The sequence below is a fragment of the Megascapheus bottae genome, chromosome 14 (genome assembly GCF_031878675.1).
Source record: "Megascapheus bottae isolate mThoBot1 chromosome 14, mThoBot2.hap1, whole genome shotgun sequence".
NCBI lineage: Eukaryota > Metazoa > Chordata > Mammalia > Rodentia > Geomyidae > Megascapheus > Megascapheus bottae.
In genome coordinates this window covers 9,649,422-9,669,622 of record NC_143522.1, presented here as the reverse complement: position 1 = coordinate 9,669,622, position 20,201 = coordinate 9,649,422, and the positions used below count along the sequence as shown (strand labels likewise).

Here is a 20,201-nt window from a genome sequence, read left to right as displayed (position 1 = left end):
ACTGTAATCTTAGCTATGAAGGAGGCTAAAATCTTGAGACAATCTGAGGACTGGTTTGAAGCCAGTCCTTGAGACTTCATCTCCAAAATAACCATCAAAAGGCTGGGCTGCAGGCATGGCTCAAATGGTAGAATATCAGCCTGAGGAAAGTTGAGCAAGTGTGAGGTCCTGAGTTCAGACCCCAGTAATGGCATAAAACAAATTATAAATCAATCAACTAGAATAAACTATCAAAATAAAATTTCAAAAATTGAGCCCCTAACCCGATGTTTAAACACATACATACACATATACATACACAGAGGAAAATTGCAGCTCACTTCTAGTCACTATTAAATACAAGCTGTACCATTATTTTGTGCCCTAAGGAATCACATTTGATTAGCAATATGATGTATTATAATGGACTTTTGAAGAAGGGATGCCGCCAGGGTTACATATGTAAAAGATAAAAGAACTAACATATAGAAGATAGGAGCATCAAGAATGAAATAAGTAAAAATTTTAATTACTGACCAAGTGCTTATAAACAGTCAATGCTAACGTACTATAGTCACCTTTTCTATAAAAAGTTTTAATCACTTTTCAAGAGTTTGGATCAAGTTACTAAAAAACTTACTTTGATGACCCTGAAGCTTAGGTAGCGTCTGTTGAGCATGATGATTTTATATTCATTTGTTCCATCATCCATGACATGCCGCAGAGCCAGCAAGGAAGGAGAGTTGGCCAGGACTGCGCTCCGCCACGCTGGGTCCCCTTCATGGGCTATTACGAGGTTCTTTTCATGGGATACAATTGCCTCGTAGAGCACAGTAGGGTCATCATACTCATCTGGAGAAGTGAAATGATCCTAAACACAGAAATACAATATAGTTGGGTAGCAATGATTGTTTGAACTCAGCATTTATGCTTCCTATGCAGGTGCTATACCAACTGAGCTACACCTTTCACCCTCCAACACATACAAGTTTTTCTTTTCTTGAAAAAGAAGAAATCACTGTAAACTCATTAAGTCACTAACAAACTCTTATAAAGTTTAATATGAATATTTTTTTTTCAAGCAGGAACTCATTTATTGAGGAAGTTACATAGTACTTATAGCATCTATCAGCCAATCATCAAAAGACCAGCATGGCACAAACCTTTCACATAGGCAGGTAATCCATTACAAACCATAGCATACACGAGCTGATCACGTTCTCGGAAATACAGGCTACCAATGATAGAAGCACAGAAGGGAGGAAGTGATTTTAACTAAGAAAACTGTGCAGAGTCTCATAATAATCTAGCAGTTCATATCAGTGTGTTGCAATGTTCTGTAATCAGTGTTTGGTGCCTTTGCAGGTATATACTGATGTAGGAGGCTGCAGATATTTCAGAGATTAGATCAAGAAAATATAAGGCTTCAAAAGAAATAGTCTCTGCTCCTCTCTGAATTATTACATTTCCTTATTGTAGTATGGAGGCTTCTCTAACACATCAAGATTGTATTCATAAACTATGTCTATTTATTGGAGCTTTATTTGAATAGTTTTTCCATAATACTTTTATGATTTTTTCTCATCTACAAAGATCATTTTAGGTTTAAAAGTATTAGTTTAAGAACAAAGAATCATATAAATACAGACTTGTGAGCAATTTAATGTGTGAAGTATATAAATGATGTCGTGGAAAAAGCTAACCCATGGAAAATACCGAAATATTCTGATTTTGAGTATTTTTGCTATATGCTTTTTTATGTAACCTCTAATTTCAGTTGGGTAGGTGGTAGTGGTGATGATAATTTGGTTGGTATAATATAGTTAGTATAATATGAATATATTATATCAACATATGAGTTTTAGGAATGAATCACAGATTCTTAATCATAATTAGGTTAAAAACTCATTTTTGCTACATTGTGTTTAACAAGGCTTTGTTCTAACCCAATCCTTTAGTTATTTTAGATATGCAAATGCATTTCTACTTTTTCTCCTCAGTCTTGGGGCTTGAACTCAGAGCCTAGATGCTCCCTCTGAGTTTTTCCACTTAATACTGGTGCTCGTTCTACCACTTGAGTCATGGTTCCACTTTTGGCTTTTTTGGTGGTTAACTGGAGATAAGTCTCATAGAAAAGTTTCTACACAGGCTGGCTTCAAAACACAACCCTCAGATCTTAGTAGCTAGACACGAGCTAGCACCTGGCCATTTCTACTTTTCATCTATTCTTTTATTTTTTAAGTTTGTTTACACACACCTTCATTCACCTTTTTAACTTAAGGACCATTTCAGTATTATCAGTTAAAAAACATCTGTATTTTTAAGACACTTTGTACGTAAAGCAATATACTCATATTGTGCACATATAGGTATTTTAATCATACAAAAGCTAGAACAGTGTTTTCTGAAAAGTCTCTAGGTCTTAGTAATTGTATTTAGTGTCTACCATGTCTAGGACTATGCCAGGCAACATGGATGGGAGTAAGTAGGAAGATAGTTCCCCAAAAATGCAGCCATTGAGTCTGGTGACAAGATTTGTGAAAAAAATACAATGCTTCACAACAGACAATTGTCTTTCAACCTATCATTTTACTTTACTTACAATTTTGCCAAGTACATTTACCAAGGTTGAAAATACCTATATTCTGGGGGCCGGGAGCATGGCCTAGTGGTAGCGTGTTTGCTACCATGCACGAAGCCCTGGGTTCAATTCCCTAGAACCACATACACAGAAAAAGCCAGAAGTGGTGCTGTGTCTCAAGTGGCACAGTGCTAACCTTGAGCAAAAGGTGTCCAAAGACAGTGCCCAGGCCGAGTTCAAGTGCCAGGACTGGGGGAGAGTGGGGAAAAAAGAAAAGAAAGGATCTGCATTTTTATACAACTCAAAACTGAAGTTCAGCAGAACTAAGCTTCTTCCTTGGTTTATAAAGTTCCTTATTACTGCCTGTTATTTCCTTAAAAATTCTCTGTTGTAGGGCTGGGAGTTTGGCCTAGTGGTAGAGTGCTTACCTAGCATACACGAAGACCCGGGTTTGATTTCTTGGTACCACATACACAAAAAAAGCTGGAAGTGGTACTGTGGCTCAAGTGGTAGAGCTCTAGCTTTGAGAAAGTCCCAGGACAGTGCTCAAGCCCTGAGCTCAAGCCCAGGACTGGCAAAAATAAATAAATAAATAAATAAATAAATAAATAAATAAATAAATTCATTCTGCTATATATCCTCTCTCTCTCCCCCCTCTCTCTCTCCCCCCTCTCTCTCTCTCTCTCCCTCTCCCTCTCCTTCTCTCTCTCTCTCTCTCTCTGAATGAGTTTGCACTTTCCTGAACCAGTAGTTATCTGACATAATATGCTCTTTTAGCAACCAGCTTCATTAGGAAAGAACTACCACCTTTAGATACTAGTATGAATACAATTTTTTAATAAAAAAATAAAAATCCAGGCACAAGCAATAATCACATTCTTAATAAAATGTGAAGTTGGAAATTTTTAGGCATGTCCAAAATTGAGAATGTCTCATCTTCTTTATGTACTTTTCACTGGGCTTAAAATGTGAGAAATCTAAGATCTTAACACATTTTAATCTGAATTCTTTACTTTTTTTTTGGTCAGTTATGGGGCTTGAACTCAAGGCCTGGGCACTGTTGCTGAGCTTTTTTGTTCAAGGTTAACACTCTACTACTTTGAGCCACAGCTCCAATTTCCAGTTTCCTGGTGCTTAACTGGAGATAGGAGTCTCATGGACTTTTTTACCTAGGCTGGCTTTGAACCGTGATTTTTAGATGTCAGCCTCCTAAGTAGTTAGGATTACAGGTGTGAGCTACTGGTGCTTAGCTTCATTTTTTTATTTCATTTTTTAATTTTTTTCCCTTTAGTCTTTGGCTTGCCTTTTTTTCATATATTTTTTTTTGTAATTAATAGAAGGGTTACATTATATTCCCCAGATAGAAGGTGCATTACTTCACATACATTGACACCCTTTCTCATGTCTTGGTTCCCATTTCCCTCCCCCCACTCCCGCCTCTCATCTCGTTTTCCTCCTTTCCCTATCCTATTTCAAATAACCAAATAAGCATATATACAATATGTCAGATAACAAGGTAAAATACTGTATCAATATGAGATAACCAAGGGACAGCAAAAGAGATGTTGTGGGGCTTGAACTCAGGGCCTGAGAACTGTCCTTGGACATTTCTCAAGGCTAGAGCTCTACCACTTGAGCCACAGCACCACTTCCAAGGAATCGAACCCGGGTCTTCGTGCATGCTAGGCAAGCACTCTACCACTAGGCCAAACTCCTGGCCCTGATCTTTCTTTTTAAATGCACTGAATTTTGTGTTTTTAGTGTTAAACTGATCTGAACAAGGGAAATTCTATTCAACTCTAAATGAACATGTTCTTTGCCATTTTAAAGATAGCATTCCCTAAGAGAGAACAAAGGGAAAATACTATCCCAAAAGAAATATACTTACTACCTGACTATGAAACAGTAACCCTTCTGGATATTATGATAATACATCTTTAAAAAAACGACATAAAAAAAGCTAGCATTCCATTTTCCCAGATATATTCAAGGAAGCTATGCCTTTTTGGTAATGCTCCTAAAGAATATGGAATGTCAATTTAATCCCAATACTAAATCATTATAATGAATTGTAATCATATGAAGTAAAAACAAGTACTTTGGTCAAAGACCATTATTTTCAGCTTATCATTGCTTAAATTTATCTTCAGGTTTGTGTCTAGGTAAGTCCCACTCTAATACTAATATCAAAATTTACCATTACTGTTAAGATTATAAACACAGGTTTGGAACTAGAAGATTTAATGTTCTGCCATGAATCATGAGCTTCAAATGAAAGCAATTTTCAAAAGGTGTTTAAAAATGTCATATGAAGCGAAATGAGGAAATACCAGTAAACCCCAGTAATGTAGTAAAAATCTGGTCTTCTTACCTGATGAAGTTTAATGGACATTCGGATACCAGGGACTACTACTTTTCTTAGCAATTCCATGTCAGCAAAGATCCACTCATCTCGAATTGAAGAAATACGGAAATCTCCTTTAAATAGGGCATGCAATCCATAGAGGAATGACTCTAAATTACTGTTAAGATTGGAGATAAAAGTTCACACATTTTGACAAAGGTTTACAGGACACTAATTCTTACATCTGGCTGTGCATCAGAATCATCTGGGATTGTTCCATAAACTAAAGTCAGAAGTCCTAAATCAGAATCACAAGAGATTTGATCTGGGACATTTGCTATGTAACCCATGAAAATAAACAGAACCTGCAAGTCAAAATAAATTCAGAGGAATCTAATATAAAGCAAGTAGTTAAGGAAGAAATTGGAAATATACAGTATATTTTAATTCATTTGGATGTATATGTTAGAAAATCCAGTTTGTATTTAGAGTCTCAAAGTCAAATATATATGATTTTAAAAGACTAAAGATATAGTGCTCACTTTGGCAGCACATATACTAAAACTGGAACAATAGAGAGAAGATTAGCATGGCCTCTGTGCAAGGATGACATGTAAATTCGTGAAGCGTTCCATACTTATATGACATTTATTCAGTATAAAATCTTTCTATATTCCACATGTTAATGTGGAATGTACGCATAAGAATAAATGTACATTAAAACTTTTTTTTTAAGACTAAAGATACATAGAGACAAGCGACAGGCTCATGCCTATAATCCTAGCTATTCAGGAGGCTGCAGAAAAGTCTATGAGACTCTTATCTCCAATTAACCACCAGAAAACCAGAAGTGGAGCTGTGGCTCAATGTGGTAGAGCACTAGTTTGAGCTGAAGAGCTCAGGGACCATGTCCAGACCCTGACTTTAAGTCTTCCCATGGCTACCACCACCAACAAAAAGTGTGGGGGGATATAAGCAAAAGTATTACTCTGAAAAAATGGGAGACTACCTGGATTTTGAAGCAACTGCAATGTCTTCAATCCACTAAATTATCATTACCAATGACTATTCACATGTGTGAATTTTGGGGTAGTTTAAAAAATTATCTTTAAATAGTTGTACACAGGAGCTGCCATTTAACAAAGCAGTTAATGAATTTAATGTATTTTGATCTACATCACACCCTTCCAACCTTCTTGCCCCTCTTTGACCCAATCTTTCCCTTCTTAACTTTGTGGTATATACAAGGAATTCTTGATTGAATTTATCTCCCGCTTCTCGGCCCCTGGCCTTCATTCATCTTATTCCTTTCCCCTTGGCCCCAGCCCTGCGCCCATTTCCTGGTGCTTATTTTGTTGGACTTGACTTTGTAAAACCAGTTTTGCTAACCAGTTCATAGAACTTATTAATGTTCACGAAGATCTACAGAAGTTTAAAACCTAAGGAAACTTTTCAATGAAGAAGCATAAAATGAATGTTTCCAAAAAGAGTTATTTCAGAAAGTTAGCTTCTCATATTCTCCTCCTGAAAAGAGAAACACCGACTTTACCTGGACATATGGTGGGATGCAGTTCCCAAAGCTCTCCGACCCAGAACACAGAGTCCATAACAAAGAGTCACAAGGGATGAATCTTTATCCACATCTAGTGGCTTTAAAAAGAATAAACATTACTTATTGGAAACGAATGTACATATTTCAATACACCAGAAAATACCTAATTAATTGAGAGAAGATAAAGACCTCAGCTAGCACATAATTACAGGAAGAAAGGGTGATTTTTTATTTCTATGTAATATAATTCTTATTCTATGTAATGCAAGTTAGATAAATCACTATCTCAGAATAAAGCTATGAAAGAGCATGAGGGAGCTAAATGTACAGTAAATGTAATGTATTTGAGCTAGCCGGTGTCAGTAAATCTCTATGGCTTACTAAACTTCCCTAGGAAGGAGAATATGGGAATGGTGATTCAAAGGATAGAAGGCATGATCTTAAAGAGGTAGGAATAAATATGTTCAAAGAAAAACTACTGCAGAGGGGAAAAATACTAGTGATTTTCTTAAAGGGATGGTAATGAATGAGCAGACTATATGCCAGGCTGACCTGGTGATTATAAAATCATAAAAAGATAGAGGAAAAACCACTTTGGAGACAAATCTTTTTAATACATGATATATTAACGATCAAAAGGGCTTCTTCAACTCTAAGAGTTAATTTCAAAGAGACTATTACATCTTTTCTTTTCTTTTGGAACTCAAGGCCTCATGCATGCTACACTGAGACTCTACCACTTTAGCTGCCTGTCCAGCCCTGCTTTTGTTTTTGTTTTTTGTCAGTTCTGGGCTTGGGCTCAGGGCATGAGCATTGTCATTGGGTTTTCTCAAGGCAAGAGCTCTACCACTGGCATCACAGCACCACTTCTGGCTTTTTTCTACGTATATGGTACCGAGGAATCAAATCTGGGTCTTCATGCATGCTAGGCAAGCACTCTACCACTCGGCCAAACTCCCAGCCCTTTGCTGGTTATTTTTAACAGTCTTGTGAACTTTGCTGCCTATACTGGCCTCAAATCCTGATCCTTCCACTTTCAGCCTTTCAAGTAATTAGGATTATGAACTATTAGTACCCAGCCCCAGAACCCAATTTGTAAGTAGCCAGCTTCAATATGGTCTATATCAAAGATCAAATTAGAATAATATAATGATTCATCCTGAAGCCACCAAAAACGAAATCTAAGGATTTGTAAAAACAATGTGCAACACATCTTAAATATGAAGACATAAAATTGCTTATTATATGTTTGAAAGAGGCTCTACATTTTCAAATGTTGCCTGTTGGATTTTTTGTGGGTCATGGGGCTTGAACTTGGCCTGGGGTGCTGTCCCTGAGTTTTTCAACTCAAGGCTACCATCCTACTCCTGGGCCTGGGTGTTGTCCCTGAGCTCTTCAAGGCTACTGCCCTACCCTTGAGCCAAGCCCCATTTTCCCTTTTTTAGAGGTTAATTGGAGATAAGTCTTCGGTTCTTTTTGTGCCTGGGTTAGCTTTGAACTTTGATCCTCAGATCTCAGCTTCTGAGTAGCTAGGATTACAGGTGTGAGCCACTGCGCGCCTGGCAGGGTTTTTTTTTGTTGTTGTTGTTGTTTTATCATGTGCACTATTGCTTCTTTAAAAACAGTCACTGCACATCTTAAGAAAATGTATATTACACATCTACTATTAAAGGGAAAAGGCCTTTTATTCCAGAAAGTAAGTACAAGGATTCTTACTCACAAAGAAGAAAGATATGGAAATGAATGGATGCTACAAAGTAGTGGAAGAGTAAGGGCTAACCCAGTTGCTGAATATGAGGATGGCAGTTCTGTATGTGCCAGACTACAATACACTCATGGGCTTCTATGATATCAAGTAACTAGGATTCTGGTAGTTCAACTCCATACAGCTCTGCTTGGCAAGCAATGGAGTTTGCTCTGGTGGTAGGTAGGCCATGGCAAGGGGGTATTAGCTGGTGACTAACCAGGAGTAGGATACTACCATAAGAATCCTAAGACTTAGAGATAGTAGTTACTAGTTACTAGTATCTCTAATTCATCTTACTTTTAGGATAAGACAAGTTTTCCTAATGTAATTCAGTTGGTTTTCAGTACACAATTACATAGTGACGCCTATCACTAGACCTACACTTACTGAATCAGAATTATCAGATGAGGCCCAAGAATCTTCACTTTTATAAGTTACTAGGTAATTTTTATCTACATTAACAGCTGAAAATCAGTGACCTGGATGCACACTTAAAACAATTTAAATTAATTAAAACTTACAAGTTCAGTTCGTTATACTAAACTACATTTCGGGTGAGACTGGAGAATATAACAATGCTGAAAGTTTTAACAGACTGTATTAGACAAAGATATTTAATTAGTTGATATGGGAAAGCCCTTACAAAGAACTAGATTTTGGAAAGGCACATAATTTGAATTTGTGTATATGCATGTGCCTGTGCAGGATGGAGAATAAGATTACGATGCTGGAAGATATGAGAAGGGCTATTTTCCTTCTCTTGCTTTGGGAGAGTTGGTTTGGCTCAATCATTTTTAACAGAGTCTAAGAAAGAGATAACTGAGGAAAAAGTGATCCCATAAAAACTACAGGAATATTCTTTCTACTTTCCAAAAAATCTGTATTCACAGATGTGTAAATAAAGTAAAGTAGCTCTACCTTTGCTCTCCGAGAAGAGCAGTACTCTATCCAGTTGAGGTAAATCACACAGAAGCTCTCCCTGGAGATGCCTGCGAGTCGATGGTCATAGTCTTCGTCAATGTTTGGATTGAATGTTGGGTCCACATCAACATAATTTCGATCTGCACAAAGACGTAGTCCTTCCTGCATTGTCTCATTAGCAAGCCATTCCTCTAACTTAGATGAGGTTATAACATAATAAATGATACCCTAATTTGAAATTTAAAAAAATCAGATTAAAACCATAATTTGGATTAATTCCAATTGCTCAGCAAATAAAATTTCAACTGTTTCTACAAATATTAAAACTTGAACATTTCATTCTAGTTCAGTATTCTATGTATACATTCTAAGAATGTTAAATATGCCTCAGGCCTTCCTAAAGAAAATAACACTTAATGCTTTAAAATCACAATCATAAATTCATCCAGACAATGGGCAACATACTGATTTTAGTGTTTCTGAATTTAGAAAATATGAAGTGAAAAAAATACTGTACTGCATTTGTTTTGAAAAATTTCTCATAGTAAGTTATTGAACTATCTGGCATTTCTAAATCAAGTTAGAGAAATATAGCCTGTTGAAATATATACATATATATATACATATTCAAAAAGGAAAATGGCAAACACATAGATGAAAACTAGGTTCTAAATCTTTTCTAGCTTTCTGAGGTTTGGTTTGAGCAAATATCAAATGGAAGGCTCAAGGTTCACCCCAATTAGCACAAATAAGGTGAAAGATATGGGTAATTAAAGCTTATCTATCACATGTCTGTCTATTAAAAACATCAGTTGGCCATAAATTAGAAAATGCAAATCAAAACAAAATTGACATTCCATCTCATTCCATAAGAATAGCCACCATCAAAAATATAAACAACAAGGGGCCAGGAGTTTGGCCTAGTGGTTAAAGTGCTTGCCTAGCATGCACGAAGACCCGGGTTCGATTCCTTGGTACCACATACATAGAAAAAAGCTGGAAGTGGTGCTGAGGCTCAAGTGGTAGAGCTCTAGCCTTGAGAAAGTCCAAGGACAGTGCTCAGGCTCTGAGCTCAAGCCCAGAACTGGCAAAAAAAAAATATATATATATAAACAAATGTTGCAAAAACATGGAAAAAAAGGAATCTGTTGGTGGGAATGTAAACTAATACAGCTACTATGGAAGGCCATTTGAAGATTCCTCGAATTTAAACATAGAACTACCTTGTAATGCACATATATGCGCTAATAATAAGATAAGGAAGAATATATGGTTTTTGCAGGAAAATAGATGGACCTTAAAAATTTTATACTAAGTGAATTAAGCCAGGTTCAGAAAGACAAAAGGTACATGTTTATGCTCATATGGGGAAGACAGACTAAAACTATAAACCAATAAAAATATATGCAGATATACACAAACTAACTAAATACGATATACAATGGAGGAGTCCAATGCTATAACTCCTATGAACAACTAACTTATAGTCAAACAAATGAATATAAGGAAGTTGGAATGTGTTATGAGGAGAGGAACAGGGGAAGGCAGAGGACATACAAATGGACAGAGAAAGGGTGAGTGAATACGGTCGTAAAATTCAATGAATATATGTGAAAACAGAACCTACAACTTGAAGGGATGGGCAGGGTCTAGAGAGATGGGAAGAGCTATGAACGAGAAAATAATAATGAACATACACATTCTCGTAAGTACATTATACTTATAAATGGACATGTTGAATTGAAACCCCTTTGTATACCTAGTTAAAGATGATAGATAAAATACCAAAAGTCAAAGGAAAACTGGCTGTACTTAGAGGTCTCCAAGTCAGTACCATGCTATATTTCTATAACTTTAAGCAAAGACAGAATTATCTTGTGTAGTAAAGGATTAATCCTGGCCAATGAGAGGTTTGGCTCATGCCCTCAGGTTGTGGAAGGTAACCCTACAGGTGGTGCTCTAAAGACCAGAATCCCAAATTGCTTTCCAGAAGACCTGGATACTTAGGTCAGTCATGTGGGTAACTAATCATATCTACATGACTGTATCCCAATAAAGTCTTCTCTTTAGAGCATTAAGATGCATATATGAATATGCATGTGTGTGTGAATTTTCCATAGCACAATTCCTAAAACATTTAAGTTATAAATATGAGCTACTGATATTAATGAACAACTGGAATAAATTCCACTAAAGAAATAGAAAGGCTTTTTTGTGTGTATCAGTACTGGGTCTTAAATTTAAGGAATAGGCACTGTCCCTTAGCGTTTTCATTCAAGGCTTGCACTCTATCACTTAAGCATCACTTCTGACTTGTTCGTGATTAATGGAGGCTAAGGGTCTCACAGACTTTCCTGCTGGTTTCAAAGGTGAGTAGCTGAGATAATAGATGTGAGCTACTGGCACCCAGATAAAACTTATTTATTTGTTTGTTTTTTGCCAGTCTTGGGGCTTGAGCTCAGGGCCTGGATACTGTCCCCAAGCTTCATTTTTTTTGCTTAAGGCTAGTGCCACTAGAGTCACAGCACAATTTCTGGCTTTTTCTATGTATGTGGCATGAAGGAATCGAACCCAGGGCTTCATGCATGCTAGCCAGCATGCTACCACTAGGCCACATCCCCGAATATTTTTACTGACTTTGAATTCTGAACAGTTTATAGGTTTAAAATGTGTGTTTTTCCTGAGAATCTCTAGTTACCCAGTGATTAAAGAAGGCACATAGCTTTACCTTGACATAGTAAGTTGTGAGAACTTTCCGAAGATCAAAGACTTGAAGCATAGAAGCAGCACTATTATCAGTGATGCTATATCCCTCCAGAATATACTTAGTGACTATCACTTCCCAAGCAAGCCAGCGCTGGCTAAATGCAGCATTAAATGAAAGCACATGAGGAATGTGGCCAGGTTCACAACAGCAAAATCCTTCATCTTCTTCTACACCTTCTGTAATGGCTTCCACTTCCCGCTGTTGACAGTAAGTACCTTAAGGAAGAGAGATAGAATTATTATAAGGTAGAAAATGAGAAAGCAGGAGAAAAAAAAAATCAATGTTTCAAGGACACAAGGAATTTCTTTTTAAAGACATATTAATAGTAACAAAGTAGGGATCAGTGGCCTTAGTATATTCATTAACAAATAACAGCAAGCTCCAGGAACCAAGTATAATGTGTGTTTATCTCCTGCAGAATCACAACATGCTTTAGCACATTAAAGTTATATGGTAATGCCTTTCATTTTAACTCATGGACTTCCAAAACTTGTAATAGGCTTACAATTGCATTTCTAATGATCAAAGCCAAATGAGAATACATAAATCTCCTTAAAATGATTTAATAAAAAAAAAACAGTGTAATGAGAACTGAGTCATCTGTTACAACATGCAGAATTCAGAAGAATCTGAGCTCTCTTCACCAGTATTGCACCCATGCTACAAGCAGAAACATTAAATATATCTAGTTTTATTTGGCTGTTTAATAATGTGTAATAATTCATTATAATTTACTACTAAAGTTAAATTTTTCTTTTTTTAAAATTGTGATGTACATAGGGGTAAGTTACATTCATCCAGTAGTAGACACAGCACATCTTGTAAAGTTAAATTTTTTTCTGTTCTTAATTCTAATAATAAATGGCAAGATTACATTATTGGCACTTAAACATTTATCTAGGTATATAACTTTAATTACATACAAGATCTGGTTATTGTGTACTAGTGGACAAATCTTAGAAAATACTTATCAAACAAGTACTCTTTGCATTGGTATTATAGAAGTTAAAATGCTAACAAGATTAAATGTAGAATTGGATGCACCGCAATCTAGTGCCAATAAAATGCTATCTGTTTCAATGCTAATTTTTACTTTGAGAGAGTAAATGGTGGTAATATTATGATAAAAGATTAATTTAGCCAAGCTAAGGAGCTATACTGTTTACCAACCTAGAACCCTCAACAATTTTATTATTTTATTTTCAAAATTACATTGGCTAACACTTTCACAACTATACTAGTGTGAAAAAGAAAGAAAGAAAGAAAGAAAGAAAGAAAGAAAGAAAGAAAGAAAGAAAGGAAAGAAAGAAAGATGGAAGGAAGGAAGGAAGGAAGGAAGGAAGGAAGGAAGGAAGGAAGGAAGGAAGGGGAGAAAGGACCTTGTTTTGAGCATGACATTCATAGGAAGAAGAGGAGGGAAGAAAAACAGGCCTTCTGATTCAATATTAGGATGAAACAAAGGTTATACTTTCCATCATTGTAACAATTACCTGAAGAAAACTGAAGGGAGGAAAGATTTGTTTTTGTACATGCTTTCAGAGGTTCAAGTCCATCCTGGTAGAGCAGGCATGGCAGAACAAAGCAGCTCACATCAACAGAGCCAGGAAGGAGAGAATGAGAGAAAAACGTCTACCCTTGTCTTTCCTCCTTTTCCTATTATTCTAGCCTGGCCCACATTCAGGATGGATCATCCCACCTCAGTTAATCCTCTATGGAAATTTGGTCCAAAACACTACGAAGTGTGCTTCAATAACATCTCCTAGGTACTTCTCAGTTCAGTCAAACTGACAGTATCAATCATCACAGGTACATATCTGACTAGATTCTCTTTTGAGTCAAATGCATCTAGGCTTCTTACCTGAGACAGAAAAACTCCAAAAGATCTTTTTAGAACAAATGAAAAGCTCTACAAAAATCTCATTGAGTCTAAATAAATGTTCTCTGACTAGAAAGAATACTCAGCAAAAGTACTTGAAATTCCTATAAAACAAGTTTCTACTTGTGCTTACAGATTATTTAGCTTATAGGAGTTAATGACATCAAGTTGATATGTTTCTGAACGTGGTTTCCTTTGTAGAAAAATCACTTTCTACACCTTTAACAACTTTCCTCATTCTATAATCATAAAATTTAAACCTTATGATAACTTTCAAGATGCAGACATACATGACTTAGATACCGCAGGAGTATACTATAAAAACAAAAGGTCTTACCTCTGAATTCAAGTCCCCGAAGCTGGAAAGTGACCAGCCCATTGCCTATCTCTATAAGGTGCACTAATGCATTGAGATAGTCAGAGGCAAGGATGAAACAGTCCCCAGTACTGTAGTTGCCCCATCGTCCTAGCAGCAAATCACCACAAAGGCTGTGTTGAAGGGACCTGGTCAAATGCTCATAAAAGATAGAATTCAGATTGTTGTCGTCTGATCCTGTAAGAAAGTATTTAAAAATGAACATTAAATTTTTACCTTAAGTTCCCTTTCTATTGACAAAATTGTTAAAAACTAAATTGCAGTTAGCATTGTACTTGGATATTTGACAAAATAGCACTATATAAAAGTTAATCACAGGGGCCGGGAGTTTGGCCTAGTGGTTACAGTGCTTGCCTAGCATGCATGAAGACCCGGGTTCGATTCCTTGGTACCACATACATAGAACAAAGCCAGAAGTGGTGCTGAGGCTCAAGTGGTAGAGCTCTAGCCTTGAGAAAGTCCAAGGACAGTGCTCAGGCTCTGAGCTCAAGCCCAGGACTGGCCAAAAAAAAAAAAAAAAAAAAAAAGTTAATCACAGTGGTATAGCTTACATATGAGGTGTTCCCCAAAGGTTCATGTACTGAGTGTTTTGTCCTTAGCTGGTGGCACTATTGGAGGTGGGGCTTGGTTAGTGGAAGGTCTTTGGAGGTGTGTTATTAAAGGGACACCCTCTTCTTTTCTTTTTCTTTTCTTCCCTGCCCTTCCCTTTTCTCCTCCTCCACCCATCATTCTCTCCTTGTTGCCATGGAGTGAGCAGCTCTACAAGTTTTCTTCCATAGAATTCTGCTCATTATAGGCCGATAGCAGTTACGCCAAACAAACATAGACTCATATCTTTGACCATGAACCACAATAAACCATTGATGTTGGTAATCTGTATTTTGCAAGAGACATAAACCTACCTAACACATATCAAGTAATACACATAGGCTTCAGAATTGAGAGTTAGAAGGCACATAATCATTTCTGAGAGTTCTCATCAGTTTAAGTGGAAATTTGAGTACATGTACTCTAAAGACTTTTCTATATTTTTGGCAGTACACAACTTGTAATTCTTGAACTGTTATTGCTATTCAATGAGATAGATCTTATCATTAAATACACACACAAATAAAAATGATAAAAAGAATTTAAGAATAGAGTAAAAAGACTATCTAATACAGGAAGTAGATACAGAAGTATAAGATTTGAACAATACAATCCAAAATAAAGAGAAATTAGGAAGAATCCGAATATCAAAATGAATAACATTAAGTAGTAATAAATTATGTATAAAGATACAGTAACGCCGGGAGTTTTGCCTAGTGGTTAAAGTGCTTGCCTAGCATGCACGAAGACCCAGGTTCCATTCCTTGGCACCACATACATAGAAAAAAAAAGCCAGAAGTGGTGCTGAGGCTCAAGTGGTAGAGCTCTAGCCTTGAGAAAGTCCAAGGACAGTGCTCAGACCCTGAGCTCAAGCCCAGGACTGTCCAAAAAAAAAAAAAAAAGATACAGTAACAAAGAGCCTACAAAACTGGGCATTAGGGTAATCCTGCCAGACAAACATTAATATAAACACTCATGAAATGAAATAACCACCTTTAGAAGCTGCCCATCCAAAGCAATAACCTATAAGTGTATTCAAAATAAACTATGGGAGAATAGCAAAATATTCATAGTTTAGTAATTATTTTAAACTCAATCTTACTTTTTTTAACAAAGGGAAGAAGATGAAAAGTAGCTCACCCGTAATCGTAACTACTCAAGATGCTAATAGCTACAGGGTCATGTTCACAGGGCCAAGTTTAAAACAAGTCCTGGCAGAAAAGCTCATCACTCAAGTGATAGGGTGCTAATCAAGCAAGCAAAACAAATTAAGTGAGTATGAGTGAATGAATGAGTGATGAGGGGAAAATTCTAGATTATAATATTTTAGAAGTATATATATATAATTCTATGTCTTTTCATTACAAAAAATATGGATTTGACAGTGTCAACAGCATCCTGAGAATTCTAGGCCCTTATAAGAATATAGGAGAGCTGAGATTGTTCAATTCTCTACCTGAACATAAGTTACTAAAAGCAAATAGTTCTCCTTAATCCAAATTTATAATTAACAATCAACTTGATTCTTCAGTTTGGTCTTATAAATGGACAGAGCATTTGAAAATATTTATGCACCAAAGGAAACAATTCTATTTGGGAAAAACATTTCTTTCAAAAGGGAAATTAGTCAGGCATCAAGGCATCAGTGGCTCACAGACTTGTCATCCTAGCTACTCAGGCTTCGCTGAAATACGAAAATTGCTATTTGGAGCCAGCATGGGCAGGAAAATCTGCCAGACTCTTATCTCCAATTAACCACAACCAGCACCCCCTGCCAAAAAAAATAGAGTGGTGGCTCAAGTGATAGAGCACAAGCCTTGAGCAAAAAATCTCATAGTGACCAGGCTCTAAATTCAAGCCCCAAGTCAGGTAGGAAAGGGGAGGTAAATCAATACCCTCAATTTCTGGCTGATTTATTATAGCTGTGCCGCAAGATTCAGAGAGAATTATCTAAATACTGTTGTGTGGACTGATAAAATGGTATTTCCTAAATAACAAACTATGTCAGATAATGACACCCTCCGAAGTGCTACCAATGAAGCTATATGTTAGCTGTCTATTTAACTATTCCAGATAATACCTCTGTATATAATCAATTAAATAAAATGAAATGAATATTTACCTAAACATCGGGCAAATGTGGAAGAAAATATACTAATGAAACATATAGGAATCAAACTGCTTTTCCTCCCATACTCCTGTCCCTTACAGCTTTACTTTAACTGCTTTCTACTTCTTCACCTTTGTAGTATCCATCTTTGAGTAGGATTTTATTTTTTTTTTGCCAGTCCTGGGCTTGAACTCAGGGCCTGAGCACTGTCCTTGGACTTTCTCAAAACTAGAGCTCTACCACTTGAACCACAACACCACCTTTACCTTTTTCTGTGTATATGATACCGAGGAATCGAACTGTGGTCTTCATACATGCTAGGCAAGCACTCTACCACTAGGCCAAATTCCTGACCCTGAGTAGGATTTTTAATTCTTATCTAAATTTTTTAATGAATTTGATAAAAGATGAGGACATAGACGAGGATATAGTCTAATTCATTTACTTTGGTAATATAAAAAATAAAGCAAAGGACATTGAGTTGTCTTGTGTGTGTGTTTAATGACTATTTAAACCTATAATCCCAGCATCTGGAAGGCTGAAATAAGGGCTGTTTTAGGCCAGCCTGGGCCACATAGACTGGCCTTGTTTTGGTCCCAATCTCAAAATTCCATAAACAAACAAACAAACAAAAAAAAAAGTCCTTTGAGAAGTTGTAGAGGACTTCCAACAAATTGGGAGTTAAAGTAAATATGTATACAGACATATGTACAAAGAAATCAAATCCTTAGAGTTACTGATTTACTCACAAACAGAGTTATTACCTGGATTTCTATCAAGCTGGGAAGCCAATCTGGTATTTGAATGGTCTACTCGTTTTGTGCTGAAAAAGAAAAGATAAAATATTTTTAGTAATGTCACACTTTAAAAACTGAGAAAAAAAACCATAGGATATACATAAAATATGTCTTATCACTTTAGAAAGTTTCTAGGTAAAGTCAACAATTAGTATGATGCTAAACTCCTTTAGTAACCTACTTTTATAAAGCTTTTTAAAAATCTTCCCCTCTCCACCTTCACAAAGATTAATAGTCTTCTTATTTCATTGCATAATATATTGAAATACACCTATGAACATGCTGTGCAAAATAATAAAGATGGACCAGCATCACAAAATGCAGATATTAAAAACTAAGCTATTCGCTGAACATGAAACATTGTTTACAATGGGAAGTTACATTTCCTGATGTAACATTCCTTGAATGTGGTCCATAGATCAAAGATCCATTCAAGGAGTTTTTCAGATCAAAATTTCCTACATAATATCACCTCACTGACATATGCTCTTTTCACTGTGTTGACAACTGCTATGATGGTGCAAAAGCCAACAGTGGGAAAGAATGTGGGTGGCTTGAGCACAAATCAAGACACTGGCCTCAAATAGTCCTACCTTTCACTATTTCACAGAGTAAACAATTTGTTACATGTTACAATGCTTCTGATGAAGAAGTTCTCTTCCATCTCAACTTCTTAGTACAGTACTGTTTGATGTCATATAAAAATATGGCAAAATGAGAAAACACTGCATTCTGCTGGATTCTAAAAACATGTTTGTCTCAAGGGAAAACATTTGAGCAATCATTTAAACTATAAGCTCAACTGGTGGCTTTTCTTTGTTGAACACCATTTTGATCAAATAGCTATTGAAGAATAAAATTTTTCATACTCAACAGACATTTCTAAAAAAAGATTCATCATTTCAAGGAAAACAAGTGGCAATATCTGCAGACAAGGATAAAATTACAGCTTTCAAGCAAAAATTAGAATTTGGGCAAAATTGATAGCCATACAGAACTCATAGCTTCCCAGTGGTTGGTTAGTCACTTTTCTTTACAGACATGTCATTACTGTGTAATGAAATGTCAACATTTGGAAGATCTATGCTACTCAGTAAACCAGTGTTTTTCAAATTATCAATAAATAATGCTCCAAAATTACCCTTATATAAAAGATCCATTGACAGTATGTGGAGTGTGCATAATAAAATTCCAAGTATTTACAGAGATTCTACATTACAGATAGCTTTAAAGAAACTATCATTTGTTCAGTTTTACTGAAGAGTATCTATCATTGTTACAAAAATCCATTAAAATGCTTCTTTTTTTTCAATTTAATTATATTCTAAGCAAAACAACATGTCAAAAAGAATGAATACCGATTTCATCTACCTTTTAACTAGCTAGAGAGTAAAACTTAAAAAACTGCAAAACAGGGGCTGGGAGTTTGGCCTAGTGGTAGAGTGCTTGCCTAGCATGCAGGAAGACACGGGTTTGATTCCTCAGTATCACATACATTAAAAAAAAAAATCTGGAAGTGGTGCTGAGGCTCAAGTGGTAGAGCTCAGTGCTCAGGCCCTGGGCCCAGGACTGGCAAAAACAAAACAAAACAAACAAAAAAAAACACTGTAAAACAGGCTGGGAGCATAGCCTACTGGTAGAGTCCTTGCCTAACATGCACAAAGCCCTAGCCCTAGGTTTGATTCCTCAGTACTACATACACAGAAAAATCCCAGAAGTAGTACTGTGGCTCAAGTGGCAGAGCACTAGCCTTGAGCAAAATGTCCAAGGACAGTGCCCAAGCCCTGCATTCAAGGCCCAGGACTGGCGAAAACAAAAACAAAAAAAATAAACACACAAAAACACACAAAAAAAGCTATATACAATGTCATTCTTTTCACTATTTTAAAATGTGATTTATGTTAACATGCAGTTGACATAGTGAACTGTTTTCCTTTATTCTAAATGGCCCAGGCTGACTGACTCCCCAGCCTCCTGCAACAACCTCCTTAATACTGGAATCACAAGTGCAATGGATATATTATTCAAAAAACAACATTTGAAATATTTTTAGTTTTTCCTTCTACCACAGTAAGTACTGATAAAAATTATTGAAAAAATGCTATAAATTTTCTACCTTAAGTGTGTAAAGAGATTCTGAGACCAAAACATTTAAGAACTATAGTAACAGAACTTTTCTTTGGGCAAGAAGCTGGCCCAGAACACAGGATATATAAATAATTCTGAAATTATATTGAAACACTGTGTTATGGTTCTAGCTAAAGTAAAAATTTTAAACTCATGAGTTACTTCACTATTTCAAAGCTGAAACTTTTCAAAACTGAAAAACATAAAACATATTATATATATAATTCTCTTTTTTTGGTGACAGTCATGCTGCTTGAACTCAGGGCCCAGGAAATGTCCCTGAGCTTCTTTTGCTCACAGCTAGCATTCTAACACTTGGATCATAGCTCTACTTCCAGTTTTGGGGGGGTTGTTTATTGGATATTAATTAGTCTCACAGACTTTCCTGCCCGGGCTGGCTTAGAACGGCCCTCCTTAGATTTCACCCTCCTAAGTA

General features: G+C 36.3%; 1 protein-coding gene and 1 non-coding gene across 4 annotated transcripts in view; one reads left to right on the top strand and one right to left on the bottom strand.

Annotated features, from left to right (window-relative positions):
• Nucleotides 1-20,201, bottom strand: part of Pcnx1 (pecanex 1) — a 143,847-nt gene that overhangs the window by 12,382 nt on the left and 111,264 nt on the right. For all 3 annotated transcript variants that reach the window (XM_090344398.1, XM_090344399.1, XM_090344400.1), the window contains 7 exons: nt 17,606-17,664; nt 14,105-14,320; nt 11,853-12,106; nt 9,122-9,352; nt 6,454-6,554; nt 4,932-5,082; nt 620-850 (listed from right to left, as the gene is read on the bottom strand). In XM_090344398.1, coding sequence (XP_090200524.1) covers nt 620-850; nt 4,932-5,082; nt 6,454-6,554; nt 9,122-9,352; nt 11,853-12,106; nt 14,105-14,320; nt 17,606-17,664 — 1,243 coding nt within the window. The remainder of the gene's footprint in view (nt 1-619; nt 851-4,931; nt 5,083-6,453; nt 6,555-9,121; nt 9,353-11,852; nt 12,107-14,104; nt 14,321-17,605; nt 17,665-20,201) is intronic.
• On the top strand, nt 5,439-5,545 carry LOC150054644 (U6 spliceosomal RNA). Its single transcript, XR_016537741.1, has one exon. It is a non-coding gene; the product is annotated as a U6 spliceosomal RNA (small nuclear RNA).